At 39.5% G+C, this 15,254-nt stretch overlaps 1 protein-coding gene across 6 annotated transcripts in view; it reads left to right on the top strand.

Moving 5' to 3' along the window:
* The window catches only part of DCAF5 (DDB1 and CUL4 associated factor 5), a 110,510-nt gene that overhangs the window by 41,034 nt on the left and 54,222 nt on the right, over nt 1-15,254 (top strand). For all 6 annotated transcript variants that reach the window (XM_069488245.1, XM_069488238.1, XM_069488256.1 and 3 more), the window contains exon 5: nt 1,024-1,153. In XM_069488245.1, the coding sequence (XP_069344346.1) occupies nt 1,024-1,153 (130 nt within the window). The remainder of the gene's footprint in view (nt 1-1,023; nt 1,154-15,254) is intronic.

Below are 15,254 nucleotides of genomic sequence, written 5' to 3'. Positions count from 1 at the left end.
TGAGGTTGCTGTGAGCTAGGCTGACGCCACGGCACTCACTCTAGCCCGGGCAACAGAGTGAGACTCTGTCTCAAAAAAAAAAAAAAAAAGAAAAGCTTGTTCTTAGGGTCAGGCAGGTAAGGTAGCAGCAAGCAGCAGCTGTAGGTGAGTCCTATGTGCTTGGTAGGTGACATTCACCTTTGTCAGAACTGCCTGATGCTTGAGGTAGCTGAGGGCTTCACTTGCCCAGAGGCCTGTGCAGTACTGCATACGGAAGTCATAGGCTGAGAAGTGCTTTCTGTGTATTACTCTAACACGTTCCATGGGAGTTTGTCCTCCTAGGCAACTAAGTGATTTCTTCCTCACCTGGAGCCTGCTAATTTATGCAAAGGGATGCAGAGTTTCTAGGTGAAGTTGATTAGGAGCTGGTTGGGTGCAAGAGAAGTTCAAGTATTAGGCACCTTTCTTTCTTTTTTAAAAAAACTATTCTAATATTGGAAGTAAAATCATAAAATTCTAGACTGAAGCCACTTTATCTTCAATTTAGGGAACATTGTGAACCAGAAAGGAAAACTACATTATTGTTTTGCCTTAATTTTTTCATTGTTTTCCTTTGTCTTCATTAAATCTGTGTGCAGTTTAAAAACTTTTAACTTCTAAAACTAATAATTTGGATTAAAGGTATAGCAGTGATACCAGGAATTGGTTGTGAATTTTTTCAGCTCATGTGGAATTCAGTTTTATTTACTGTCAAACATTTTTAGTAACCATTTTCATTTTGTCACAGGATTTAAATAGATGCTATATATATTTCTGAGTATTACAGCTTAACATGTGGTTAAATGTGTTTAGTTGCTGTGTATGGGACTCATGGGGACTTTGTGAGTACAGGTGACTGGTGGAATGATGTACTACACTGGGTTCCAGGCCATTGGCGTGGTCATTAAAGAGTGTGCTCCTACTCACATCCACACCTCTCCCTATCTCCCTGCCCCTGGCACAAAGGTGCCTGGAATGAACTGATCATAATTTCTCTTTTCACAGAGCCCTTCTGCCTGGCAAACTATCCATCAGCCTTTCATAGTGTCATGTTTAACCCCGTGGAGCCCAGGTTATTGGCCACAGCCAATTCAAAGGAAGGAGTGGGACTCTGGGATATTCGAAAACCTCAGAGGTGAGCCCCCTTTATTCATAAGGTGTTAGAACTTTCCACCGCCTCATTTCTCAGGTAATGTGATCAGCCAGCAAGTGTTGTGAGGACCTGTTTGGCAGTTATCTCAGTTGAGCATTTCCTAACATGTACTGATATTTCTGAAGCCATGAGATCCTGTTCCCAAGGAGTAGACAGTGTGAGAAATCCACACTTTTTGCTGAGGATGAATCATAAATGGGAATCTGAATTCTACACAGAGTCAATTCTGGGCAATTGTATGAAGTAGTGAGAGCTTCCCTTTAGTATTGCGTTCTCTCTTTAGGCCCCGTGTTCCCCAGATATGCAGGAACTCTTGCTGAGGGGAAAGAGATTTGCAGAACTCATTGCTGCTGAGCCAGGGGTTCTTAACCCTAGGCTGGAGGGAGTTCTTAAATGGGCTTCAGGAGAACTGTGAACTCCCAAAATTATATGGAAATTACATATTGTATATTCATTTAAGTGTATTTTTCTGAGAAGGAAGTTTGCTTTTCCCAGTTTCTCAAAAGGTCCAGTGACCGACCATAAGAACAAAAGATTCAGAGCCAGTGCACCACGGTATTAGGGACCTTTATGTATTTCTTCTCCTTCTGTTTGCCTTATTACAAGAGTACACTTAGGACAGTCCTGAACTAATGGTACAAATCACTAATGGGAGAGTTTCAGGCATCACTAAAGATGTGGAGATGGGGGCAACTAGGAGGCTCTTTTATGTTCCCTAAATCCCATGAGATAGGAACAACCTTTTATGGCACCTGTACATAAAACTGGCCTTGCTTTATAAAAAATTTAGGCCAGGCTTGGTGGCTCATGCCTGTAATCCTAGCACTCTGGGAGGCCGAGGCGGGAGGATTGTTTGAGCTCAGGAGTTCGAGACCAGCCTGAGCAAGAGCGAGACCCCCATCTCTACTAAAAAAAATATAGAAAGAAATTAGCTGGACAACTAAAAATATATATAGGAAAAATTAGCCGGACATGATGGCGCATGCCTGTAGTCCCAGCTACTCGGGAGGCTGAGGCAGGAGGATTGCTTGAGCCCAGGAGTTTGAGGTTGCTGTGAGCTAGGCTGATGCCATGGCACTGTAGCCCGGGCAACAGAGCGAGACTGTGTCTCAAAAAAAAAAAAAAAAAAAAATTTACATGTACTGCCAGCCAGCTCCTTTGGAAATTCTACATGGTAGTAATTTCCCACTTCTTAAAGCTATATTGCAAAAGAATATCATGGAAAGTAAGCAAGGTTGTAATTTATTTCATGGGCCTCAGATGAAAGGAGCAGTAAACTACAGAGGATTATGTTCGTTGATGATATTTAGTCCTAGGTGATTCTTTCCATAGGGCAGTAGGAGGGGGTTAGGACTATTGCAGCAGATCTGTGTAGCTTAGAGGAGTGTCCTTGGTGTTGAGCAGGGCTCCCTGAGATTTATCCTGCCCTCTCTATTGCATACACACCTGGCTCTTGCTTTTCCAGGCTGTTGGAATGTGTGCAGTGGCAGGACCCCTAATGTGCCTTTACCCTGTGTGCTCAAGGAGGCTTGCTGTCTGCCAGGAAGACGGTCTCCTGTGTTCAGCTGTGGTGTTCTCTGCCACCTCAGGCTCTTTTAGGAATAACTGTTCTGCCTCATTCATATTATAGAAGGCAAGATTTAGACTAACTGGGCCAGCCTTCTCCTAACCTACTACCTGGCAACTGGAGTGGGGCACTGAGCTATTCATCTCCAGTGGAAAGCTTGAGTAATTTGTGATGTCAGCAGTGTCTTGAGATAAGAAGAAAGTATAAGTGTTTTAATTTTCCTCCCAGTTCTCTCCCAGTCTCTTCTACCAGTTTCTTGCTGTGTATTGTATGGGCCCTGCTCCCCTTTCCACTTGTCTCCTCACTAATAAACATAGTGTTTTCTTTTAAAAATTCTAAGTAATGATTATTGTTGTTTTGCTGGTAGCATTTATTAGATTTAGGGTTTTTATGCAGAAAAGTATAATGAAAACAAAAGGAAAAAATCCATCTCCAGTTTAACTCTGTTACTTGTATGTTTTTAAAATGTTTCTACATTAGTACAGTTCTTCTCTTTCCTAGTCTATAGTCACTCTCTCCAAAGGTAACTACAGTGAACAGTTTCTCATGTATCTTTCCTGAACATAATTTAATGTGTATAGCAACATGTATATGCATCCTTTTAAAAATTTAGACAAAAGGAAGCATGCAGTAATACTCGCTGTTGTTTATTTATTTATTTATTTATTTACTGAGACAAAGTCTCACGCTGTTGTTGCCTGGGCTAGAATGCAGTGATGTCATTATTGCTCACTGCAGCCTCAGACTCTTAGGCTCAAATGATCCTCCTGCTTTAGCCTTCCGAATAGCTGGGACTACAGGTGTGTGTCACCACACCCAGCTAATTTTTTAAAAAAATATTTTGTAGAGACAGGGGTCTCGCTATGTTGCTCAGGCTGGTTTCAGACTCTTGGTCTTGAGCAGTCCTCCTGCCTGAGCCTCCCAAAGTGCTAGGATTACAGGCATGAGCTACCACGCCTGGCCGTCTTCTTTTTTCAGTTAATAATATCTTGGGCCAGGTGCAATGGCTCTTGCCTGTAATCCTAGCACTCTGGGGGGAGTTCCAGACCAACGTGAACAAGAGAGAGACCCCGTCTTTACTAAAAATACAAAAAATTAGCTGGGCGTGATGGTGTGTGCCTGTAGTCCCAGCTATTCAGGGGGCTGAGGCAAGAAGATCACTTGAGCCAAGGAGTTTGAGGTTGCTGTGAGCTAGGCTGATGCCATGGCACTATAGCCCGGGCGACAGAGTGAGACTGTCTCAAAAAAAAAATCTTGGAGCTCGTTTCCTATCAACACTTAGAGATCTAGCTCATTCTTTTAACAACTGTATGGTATTCCATTTATATGATGTACCAAACAACCAGGACTTCTTGTTTCCAGTTTTTCATCATTAGAAACAATGTTGCCTTAAACCTGATTGCACATCTATCTTGGCCTACTTTTGCAGAAATATCTGTAGTGAATTGCTACATCAAAGGGTATGTGTTTTTAAATTTTTGATAAAAATTATTGAATTGTACCCCCACCACCAAAGGCTGTGTTGACTTACAAATCTACCAGCTGCGTATGAGACTGCATGTTTCTCTAGAACCTCACCAACACTTAAACTGTTGCTAGTCTTAGAGGGAAAAATGACATCTTGTTTTGATTTATTCTTCAATTATGGGTCAGGTTATATTATTTCTTTGGTAACCTGTAGTTTTCAAAGCCCATATGGGAGAAAATCATCTATTAATAATAAAGCTAATTGGCAATCTTGACTGATTTCTTTCTTGGAATAAAAGAAGGAACACATTGCCATGAGGATTAGGATGTTTTTACATTTATTTAAACTCTTTTAAGGTTCTGTGAGGTTTTATGGGCAGAAAAGAGGCATGAACTATCCTTGGAATACTTCTTAACTTCACGTCCACTGGAATTTGGGGATTAAATTACAGATCTTTTCTGTTTGAATTCCCATGGTCCAAATTGGTGTGGGGAAGGGAGAGAGGGCCCTTTTTCTTTTTCATGTAGGATTAATTATGCTGAATTGCAATAGGTAATTTGTCTCATGAGCACAGCTGCCTAGAAGCCCCAACCCAGATCTTGGGGCAAATCTGAATCCCTTGGGAGGACAAGCCTGCAATAGGATAGATCTATTTCAGGGATACTTAAAGTCTAGGGAGAGATTTTAGGGGATTTGTGAACCCCTTGTAATTGCAGGTAAAATTGTGTGTGCTTGTGTGTATGAGCAAGCACACATGGAGCATTTTTTTCTAGGTACGAGAGGGAGCTTTTACTGGGCTATCATAGAGACCCTTGACCCCAAAAGGATAAGAATTGCTCAGTGTTCTGAAGATTATAGGTTTAGAGCCTATTGTGGTTCTTTAGCAGACTTTTAAATGACTTCCAGCTTGCAATAACATGGGCAGGTGGGTGAATTCAGGGCCTACTCAGAAAGGCTACTAGCCTCCTTAGAAACATAATCTCCTTGTAGCAATGAGGGGGCATCACACTGAACACCTTTCCCTTCCTGGTTTAACCTGTGGGTTATTTAGTGCTTGAATGGTTTCTCTAGCCTACCCTATGCCTGTGCTATACCTCTCTACTTGGTAGCCTGTAAGTGTGTGAGCAGTCACTTTTGTCCCACTGCTGCCCTGAAATAAGCTGATTAGAGGGCTGGCTGGCAGAATAAAATGTCAACTCTACAAAAGTCTTTAGTTATAATCCGAGCTGACTTCCTTGTACGGATTAAAAAACTAGCCCAGCAAGGTAAGGGGAAGTGGAAGAACTTGATGGTTTAGAGTGTAGGCTTATACTTCCTGTGTTTAAGTCCAGGCAATACACCTTTTTTTGTTGTTGTTCTGAGGCGAACATTGAAATAAACTTTAATCTATTTTTTTTTTTTTAATTTTATTGTAAAGACAGGGTTTTGCTATGTTCCCCAGGCTGTTCTCAGACACCTGGCCTCAAGTGATCCTCCTGCCTTGGCCTCCCAAAGTGCTGGGATTACAGGCATGAGCCACACCTAGCTGGGCAGTACACCTTAATAGCTCTGTGATATTGAGCAAGTTAATTCACCTCTCAGTACATCATGATAACCATTATATGAATAATTGCCTTATTTAATCCGTATGACAACCCTATCAGGTAGGTTCTGGTATTCTTATTTTGATAAGGAAATCAAGGTCCATAAAGGTGAAATAACTTGTGTGTGTGTGTGTGTGTGTGTGTGTGTATGTGTACATATATGTCATCCTTCCCTTCCCCCCTTTTTCTAAACCAAATTGGGTCCCTGCACATTCTAGTTTTCTTTCATCTATGCCTCCTTGCAATAGAAATTTTTCAGAACTCCTCTCAAATTTTTCTAATACAAACCTCTCAAACTCTGAAGTCTGAATTCTTTAGACTTTCTGTCCCTAAAATTGAAACCCTTTTTCACTGTATCATGGCACAGCCCCTGTCTACGTGCTAGCTTTCTAAGTTTCTTGCCTTCTGTAACCCTGGAAATCTGCATATGCTATTTATTTTGCTACAAAATTTTAGAACAGAGGTGGTAAACTATCTGCCTGTAGGTCAAATTCAACCCACAGATATTTTGTTTGGTGTATATGATATGCTAGAGTTTGGAAAATTGCAAAGAAAATTGCGATTTCTAACATCTCTTGAAAACATAAAAAGATCTGATAGTGTTGAATGTTTGTTCTCATATGGCAACAGTCAGCCAAAACTGAGTGATAGGTTCCCCTTTCAAATTTTATGGTGTGTTAAGGGTCTCACCACTTCTTGATGTCTTAATCTAGGTATAATCTTTCATTTATATTACTTGCCTAGCCCTGTAGACATTGGAATTGGAAAGGTCTGCTTTAGGGATTTTAGTGGTGATAAGTGGGCCTTAGGGAGGAGAAACTTGAACATAAGAGACTGGATAAGAGAGAAAACGTCACATATACAAGTATTGCATGTTTGGACAAGGTTTTATTTATTTTGTTTAGATTATTTCTGCTGAGGTCTTTTTATAACCATCCTCCTTCGTCATTGTCAATGTCCTAGTTATGTCTTGCTTGGACTATTACAGTGGCCTCTGAATAGTTTCGGAACTGAGATCTAATGTCTAGAGAATTCAGGAAAAGCAAAGTTTCCCCTGCTTTCACTCTGCTTGTCTCACCTTTTTCCTTGCCTGTTTTAGCTGTCTACTTACTCACCACCTCTCTCCTGTCTAATCTCTTTGGTTCCTGTCAGGAATTGTTAGTTCTGTGACAGGTAACAGCATCTTGCTTTGACAAGGATAATAAAGAGTTGTTCTTTCCCACTCAGAAATAAAACTGGGATATGCCAGGAATCCCTATAAAGATTTACTTTATAAGATGGTGCTTTTATGTGTGTATAAAGGACACATCTGAAAATGGACAATAAATACAAATTCCTACTATCAAAGGAAATTGCCCTTAGGACCTCATCTGGCTTTGAGGACCTCTAGGTTAAATGTCTGTTCTTTGGGGCCTGTGCCAATCCTACTTCCATAGAAACCAAATTGAATGAAACGCCTTGCCTTCTGAACAAACCAGAAAATCTCTGCCGTATTGCATTTGAGGGTTGCTCATGATATTATTGGAAAACAGAGCCCAGGGGTTCAACATTCCTGCTCATTTTAAAAATTGAATTTTTTATCTTTTACTTACTGATTTGCAGTTCTTTATAAATTCTAGATATGAATTCTTGTTCAATATATGTATTAGGAATAATTTTTCTAGACTATCACTTGTCTTTCGCTCATCTTTTCACTTACTTAATGGTATCTTTGATGAATAAAAGTTCTTAATTTTAATGGCATTCATAAAATTCTTTTTTTTTTTTTTTTGAGACAGAGTCTCACTCTGTTGCCCAGGCTAGAGTGAGTGCCGTGGCGTCAGCCTAGCTCACAGCAACCTCAAACTCCTGAGCTCAAGCGATCCTCCTGTCTCAGCCTCCCGAGTAGCTGGGACTACAGGCATGCGCCACCATGCCCGGCTAATTTTTTTCTATATATATTTTTAGCTGTCCATATAATTTCTTTCTATTTTTAGTAGAGACGGGGTCTCGCTCTTGCTCAGGCTGGTCTCGAACTCCTGAGCTCAAACGATCCGCCCACCTCGGCCTCCCAGAGTGCTAGGATTACAGGCGTGAGCCACCACGCCCGGCCCATAAAATTCTTAAATGCTCCATAAAAAGATATCCAAATAGCTAATAAGCATTTGAAAGGTACTGAACTTCATTATTCCTGAGGAAAGTGCAAATTAAAACCACAGTGAGTTATCACTATATACATAGAATGGTTAAAATTAAAAAGCCTGATAGTACCAACTGTTGACAAGAGTGTGGACCAACAGAAACTCTCATATTTTAGGTGAGCATAAGTTGATATAACCATGAGGGAAATCTATTTTTCAGTATCTACTAAAGATAAACATATGACTCAGTGACCCAGCAATCTCACTCTCAGGTATATTTAAGAGAAATGAGTACGTATTTCTACCAAAGACTTGTACAAGAACATTCTTAGCTACTTTATTCATAATAGCCAAAAGCTAGAAACAACCGAAATGTCCATGAAGAGAAAATGATAAATATACTGTGGAATAACCATACAATAGAATATTACACAGGCATAAATAAAGAACAAACTACAGATATGCACATGGACGTGGATGAATCTAACGATCATAACGTTGAATGAAAGAAGCCAGATAGAAAAGAGTCTACACTGTGTGATTCCATTAGCATGATGTTTAAGAACAGGTAGGTTATAGAAGTCAGAATAGTGGTTACCTCTGGGTAGAGTATGGACTCAAGAAGGCATAAGGGAAACTTCTGGGGTTATGTATCTTGATCTGGGTGGTAGTTTTGTGTGTGTGTACTTAGGTAAAAATTTATTGAGTTATACACTTTGAATTAGTGTACTTTACTGTATCATGTTGTATCTTTAAAAAAGAATCCAAGGCCACAGTTGTTTTCAAGTGGATATTTATCCTCTTCCCTATGATTCCAGTGGTTGTAGGAACATCACCGGCTCTTTAGGGAGCTGGCTCAAAGAGACAGAGAGTCAGAAGCACCTAGCAATTTAGATGGTATTACAGAAAATGCAACAGAAAAGGTTGGGATCATTGGGGTTTGTTTGTCACAAGATTAGCTCTAGCCAGGGGACGTGCCTTGTGTTTAGCTATTCCTTCCTTTCTGTCTTCTCCCACTCACCCATCTTTACCATGCGTACATACATAATACACATGCAAGTGTTCCATCCTCTGAAACCCTTAATAAAACGCTTGTTTTCTTCCTAGCACAGGATTCCTAAATTCTTTGTTTTTTATTAATATTTTCACCCCTTTTGTAATCATACTGGTTAAAATCTCAGAGTCCTGTTTGACCTTTTCTGTCTCTCCTTCCCTCCTCATAAGCAGCCTTGCTCTGTGTTAGTGCCTGGCCACTCTTTTTAGTTCTTACAGCCTCTGCCCCATTTCAGACCCATTTCCCTCTGTCCGTAAGATACCGACTGCACTGGTTCCTTCACTTGCTTCTTGCTTCTGGCACATAGCACATATCCTTAAACATCACTTTTGCCATTTTCCTACCCAGGAGCTTTAGTGGCTTCTTGTTATCTTTGTTCACATCCACTTTGCCAGAACCTATAGTGTGAGATGCTCTAAGAAAATAGTTTTTTTGGAATGAATTTATGATCTACTTTACTGGATAAAATCAAAACTCCTTGGGCAAGCAGTCTGCCCTTTCTCTTATGTCAGTCTCACTTCTCCCCTTGCACTGCTTCCCCGCATGAGAACACATGCACATAGAGGAGAATTTCTCCTTTTTTTTCATGATTTTTCTTTCTTTTTTAAAAAATATAAATAGAGACAGGGTTTTATTATGTCACCTAGGCTAGTCTTGAACTCCTGGGCTTAAGCGATTTTCCCACCTTAGCCTCCAAAGTGCTGGGATTATAGGTGTGAGCTACTACACCTGCCTGGCCTCCTGATTTTTTTTTTTTTTTTTACCTACCTCTTCAAGACCTAGTTACCAAGATTAAATGGTAACCTATCAGAGAAAACTTTTCTGAATCTCCCTGTTATATAGGTGTGTGTTTGTTTGTTTGTTTTTTGTTTTGAGACAGGATCTCATTCTGTTGCCCAGGCTATAGTGCAGTGTGGTCATAGCTCACTGCAACTTCAAACTCCTGGGCTCAAGTGGTCCTCTTGCCTCAGCCTCCTGAGTAGCTGGAGCTACAAGTGTGCACCACCATGCCTGGCTAATTTTTTGAAAAGTTTTTTATAGAGACAGGGTTTTGTGATGTTACCCAGGCTGGTCTCAAACTCCTGGCCTCAAGCAATATTCCTGCCTTGCCTCCCAAAGTGGTAGGATTACAGGCATGAGGCACTGTGGCCCCTGTTACATAGTCTTAAGGATTCTTTTACTCACTGTGTCCCCAGCACCTAGCACCATTTTGGCACAGAATATGTGTTGAATGAATGACACTTTCCCTAAGTTATAGAGGAAGCGATCTCTATATTTAGGATCTCCATAAAGTTCTTATGGTCTGTATCTTTCATGTTGCATGTCTCAGTTGCTGCTTTTGGCATCATTAGTTATCTTTTATTTATTTATACAGAGCCTTGCTCTGTCACCCAGACTGGAGTATAGTGGTACAATCATAGCTCACTGCAGCCTCCAACTCCTGGGCTCAAGTGATTCTCTTGGCTCAGCCTCCTGAGTAGCTAGGGCTACAGGCACACACCACCACACTTCGCTAATTTTTAAAATTTTTTGTAGAGATGAAGTTTCACTGTGTTGCCCAGATTGGTCTTGAACTCCTGGCCTCAATTTGATCCTCCTGCCTTGGTCTCCTAAAGTGCTGGGATTACAGCCATGAGCCACTGTACCTGACCATTAGTTATTTTTTAATGTAATTATGTCTCATCTCCAGCTAGACCAGTATTATGACTTTGATTTCCTTCCCAGTACTCAGGAATTGGTTCACTTAAAGGAAGCGCTTGTCCTGAACTATGTTAGTATTTGTGTTTTTCTGTGAATTTTAAGGGCAGGTCATGTTTTATTCATCTTTAATTTCTGGTGCCTAGCATAGTGCTTGGAATATTGTGGAAACTTAGTAAAAATGGCACAGTGTTAACACAAAATAGTCAAAGCTAACCTTTTCAAAATATTTTCAAAGCTAACTTTGTATGATGTTTATGGACCTATTAATCTCTGAGTATAATGGCATGGATCAAAATGTTATATCTAAGGAATAAATCCTTAGAGAGGTTGTAAGGGTACTTGCTGGGCTTTGAATGCCTCTGTCGATTAGTTATGTGAGAGAGAGCCCGGTATTCTGGTGAAGTTGCTTTCTAACTTTCGTGCCACACGGGGGAGCTGTAGAATCATTTTTTGTCCACTGGAGGATGCCAGACCCCTGGTACCCTTACCCAGTGATTCTCAAATTTTAAGGAGCATCAGGATCACCAGGGGAGCTTGTTAAAGTGCTCTTTCCTAGAGCCCATACCCAGAGATTGAATTGTTGGTCTCGGGTGGGACCTGCCATTTTTAAACAAACATTCCAGGTGGTTTAGCAACTTTGTTTATCTTGCAAGAAGGACGCTGTGGTTATTCAGAGATCTGTGTTGAATTTGCTGGAGTTCTCAGACCCAGGGTCTTTGGGCTTTAGGCCAGAGCTTCCCTATGTCCATTCCTTCTCACCAAACACAAATGTGCCTTTTATAGCAAGAGACCTAGCGTCAGACCAGAGCATCTGGAGAATGTCTGGTGAATGGATGGGAGTTCTGGAAGCGTATACCATTCCATATCTTTCCTTTAATACTCCCAAGTCCATTTATTTAGGAGGAGATGATATCAAAACCCTAAATCAAATGAACTTTCTGATTTTAAAAATCAAATGTTGACTTTTTTCTTTTTTGTTGTTGTTTTGTTTAGTTTTGAGACAGGGTCCCATTTTGTTGCCCTGGCCAGAGTGCAGTGGTGTCATCATAGCTCATTGCAACCTCAAACTCCTGGGCTCAAGTGATCTTCCTGTCTCAGCCTCTGAAGTAGCTGGGACTGCAGGTGCATGCCACCACGCCTGGCTAAGTTTTCTAAATATTTTTTGTGGAGACAGGATCTCACTATGTTGCTCAGGCTGGTCTCAAACTCCTGGCCTCAAGCGATCCTCCTGCCTTGGTCTGCCAAAGTGCTGGGATTACAGGCATGAGTCACCACGCCCAGCCCCTTTTTAAAAATTTTATTGTAAAAGAATTTTCAAATACATAAAGTAGAATAGTAAAAATAGAATTTACCTATTGTGGGTATTTCTCATAATATGAGATCCTTTGTCTGGCTTCTTTTACTTAGCATCATGTTTTTGAGATGCATCCATGTTGTAGCATGTATCAGTACATCATTCCTTTTATGGCTGACTACTAGTCTAATTGTGTGGATGTACACATTTTGTTTACCTGGTTATTTTGGTTGTTCCAGCTTTTGACTATTGTGAATAATGCTGCCATTACCATTTGTGAACAAGTATTTGTTTGGGTACCTGTTTTCATTTCTTTTGGGTATATACATGTAGAAATGGAATTGCTGGGTCATATGATACTCCTATATATAACTTTTTAAAGAACTGCCAAATTGCTTTCCATAAAAAAGATAATCCTTTTAAAAAACATAACTGTAATGTTATCCCACCTAAAAATTAATTCCTTAATATCATCTCATATTTAGTTGTTATAATTGGTTTTTATGAATCAGGATTCAAATAAGGTTTATACAAAGCAATTGGTTGATATGGCTGCTGCTGCTGCTTCTTCTTCTTCTTCTTCTTTTTTTTTTTTTGGAAAATATACATAAAATTTATCTTAATTTTTTTTTTCAGTCTCAGCTTTCTGTTATTTTTTTTCCTTTAAAAAATTTAATATATTTAGGAGCTACAAGTTGAATTCTGTTACATGTATATATTATGTATGGTAAAGTCTAGGCTTTTAGTGTACCCATCACCTGAATAGTGTGTGTTATACCCCACAGGTAATTTTTCATCCTGCTCACCCTTCGCCTGTTTGAGTCTCCAGCGTCCATTATAACACTCTGTCTGTGCTAATGTAGCTATAGTTTAGCTCCCACTTGTAAGTGAGAACATGTGGCTTTTTTCTGTTCACTTCACTTAGGATACTTCACTTAGGATAATGGCCTCCAGTTCTATCCAAGATGCTGCAAAAGACATTGTTTCATTTCTTCTTATTGCTGAGTATATGCTGAGTGTATATATATACTCCATGGTATATATGTACCACATTTTCTTTCCCACTTACTGGTTGATGGGCCCTTAGGTGGATGCCATATCTTTGCAGTTGTGAATTGTGCTGTGATAAACATAGGAGTACAAGTGTCTTTTTGATATAGTGGTTTCTTTTCCTCTGGGTAGATACCTAGTAGCAGGATTGCAGGATTGGATGGTAGATCTGCTTTTAGTTCTTTGAGAAATCTCCATACTGATCTTCATAGGGGTTGTACTAATTTACATTCCCACCAACGATGTATAAATGTTTCATTTTCACTTCATTGGCACCAGCATCTATTGTTTTTTGACTTTTTAATCATGTCTATTCCAATTGAAGTAAGATGATAGCTCATTGTGGTTTAAATTTGCATTTCTCTAATGATTAGTGGCATTGAACATTTTTTCATATGTTTCTTGGCCATTTGTGTATCTTCTTTTGAAAAATGCTCATGTCATTTGCCTACTTTTTAATGGGGTTGGTTGTTTTTTTCTTGCTTAGTTGATTTCCTTGTAGATTTTGGATATTAGTCCTTTGTTGAACATGTTGTTTGCAAATATTTTCTCCCATTCTGTATGTTAGACTGTTTACTATTTTAATTATTTCTTTTGCTGTGCAGAAGCTTTTTAGTTTAATTAAGTCCCATTTGTCTATTTTTGTTTTTGTTGATTTGCTTTTGTGGTCTTAGCTGTAAATTCTTTATGTAGGCCACTGTCCAGAAGAGTTTTTCCAAGGTTTTCTTTGAGAATTTTTATTGTTTCAGGTCTTATATTTAAGTCTTTAATCCATCTTGAATTAATCTTTGTATATGGTGAGAGATAGGGATCCAGTTTCATTCTTTTGCATACGGCTGTCCAATTTTCTCAGCACCATTTATTGAATAGAATGTCCTTTCCCCAGTATATGTTTTTGTCTGCTTTGTCAAAGATCAGTTGGTTGTAGGTATATGGTTTTATTTCTGGGTTCTATATTCTGTTTCATTGATTTGTGTGTCACTTTTGTGCCAGAACCATGCTGTTTTGATTACTGTAGCCTTGTAGTATAATTTGAAGTCAAGTAATATGATGCCTTCAGTTTTGTTCGTTTTGCTTAGGATTGCTTTGGCTATTTGGGCTCTGTTTTGGTTCCATATGAATTTTAGAATTGTTTTCTCTAATTCTATGAAAGATGATATTGGTATTTTGATAGGAATTACATTGAATCTGTAGATTGCTTTGGGCAGTATGGTCATTTTAATAATATTGATTCTTTCAATCCATGAGCATGGGATGTTTTTTCATTTGTTTTTGTCATCTGTGATTTCTTTCATCAGTGACTTGTAGCTCTCCTTGTAGAGATCTTTCACATCCTCGGTTAAATATTTTTTTTCTTCTCCCATCCATTCCCACCCAGTCCCTCACGCTGGTCCACCCCTGAGTAGTACATGGCCCTGCGTAGGGTCCAGAGAGTCACTAAGGCAGCACCTGGTGGTGTTTAAACCATGCTAAGGAGGATTTTGCAGAGGGTAAGAGAGTGAAACCATCTTTCTGGCAGCATGTGAATGGGAGAGCCCTGGCCACAGGTGCCACTGCAGCCATAAGCGGCCAAGTTGGCAGTGCGGGTGTCTCTTCCTCAGCTCAGGCTCCTTCCTCCTCCTAAATTTATTCCAAAGTATTTACTTATCTATTTTTTGCAGATATTGTGAATGGGATTGAGTTCTTGATTTGGTTCTCAGCTTGGTGGTTGTTGGTGGATAGAAATGCTATTGATTTTTGTACCTTGACTTTATAACCTGAGACTTTGTTGAATTTATTTATCAAATCTAGGAATCCTTTGGGGAGGAGTCCTTAGGGTTTTCTGGGTATAAGTTCATATCCTCACCAAATTTAGATATTTTGACCTCCTCCTTTCCAACGTGTATGCCCTTTATTTCTTTCTCTTGCCTAATTGTTCTAACTAGGTGATAAGTCTCCTTTAGTCTATAGGTACTCTTGCCTCTTACTTTTTTTTCGTAATTTATTTGTTGAAGAAACTGGATTATTTGTCTTAGGAATTTCTTATTTTCTAGCTCACACTGATTGCATTCTTATACTTAGCATGTCCTCTAACTCCAATTTTTCCCATAAATTGATATTAGATCGAGGGGCTTAAACAAATTGTGCTTTGATTTTTTTTTTTAATTGGTGCAAAAATATTTCATAAATGGTGTTTGTACATCCATAAGGAAGCTAAAAATGCCTAGTTATCTCTCCTTTTGTTTTAAAGTACTTTGACAGACTTC

The sequence above is a fragment of the Eulemur rufifrons genome, chromosome 2, assembly GCF_041146395.1.
Source record: "Eulemur rufifrons isolate Redbay chromosome 2, OSU_ERuf_1, whole genome shotgun sequence".
NCBI classification, from domain to species: domain Eukaryota; kingdom Metazoa; phylum Chordata; class Mammalia; order Primates; family Lemuridae; genus Eulemur; species Eulemur rufifrons.
Note: the sequence above shows the minus strand (reverse complement) of the source record. Positions and strands in the feature narration are given on the sequence as shown.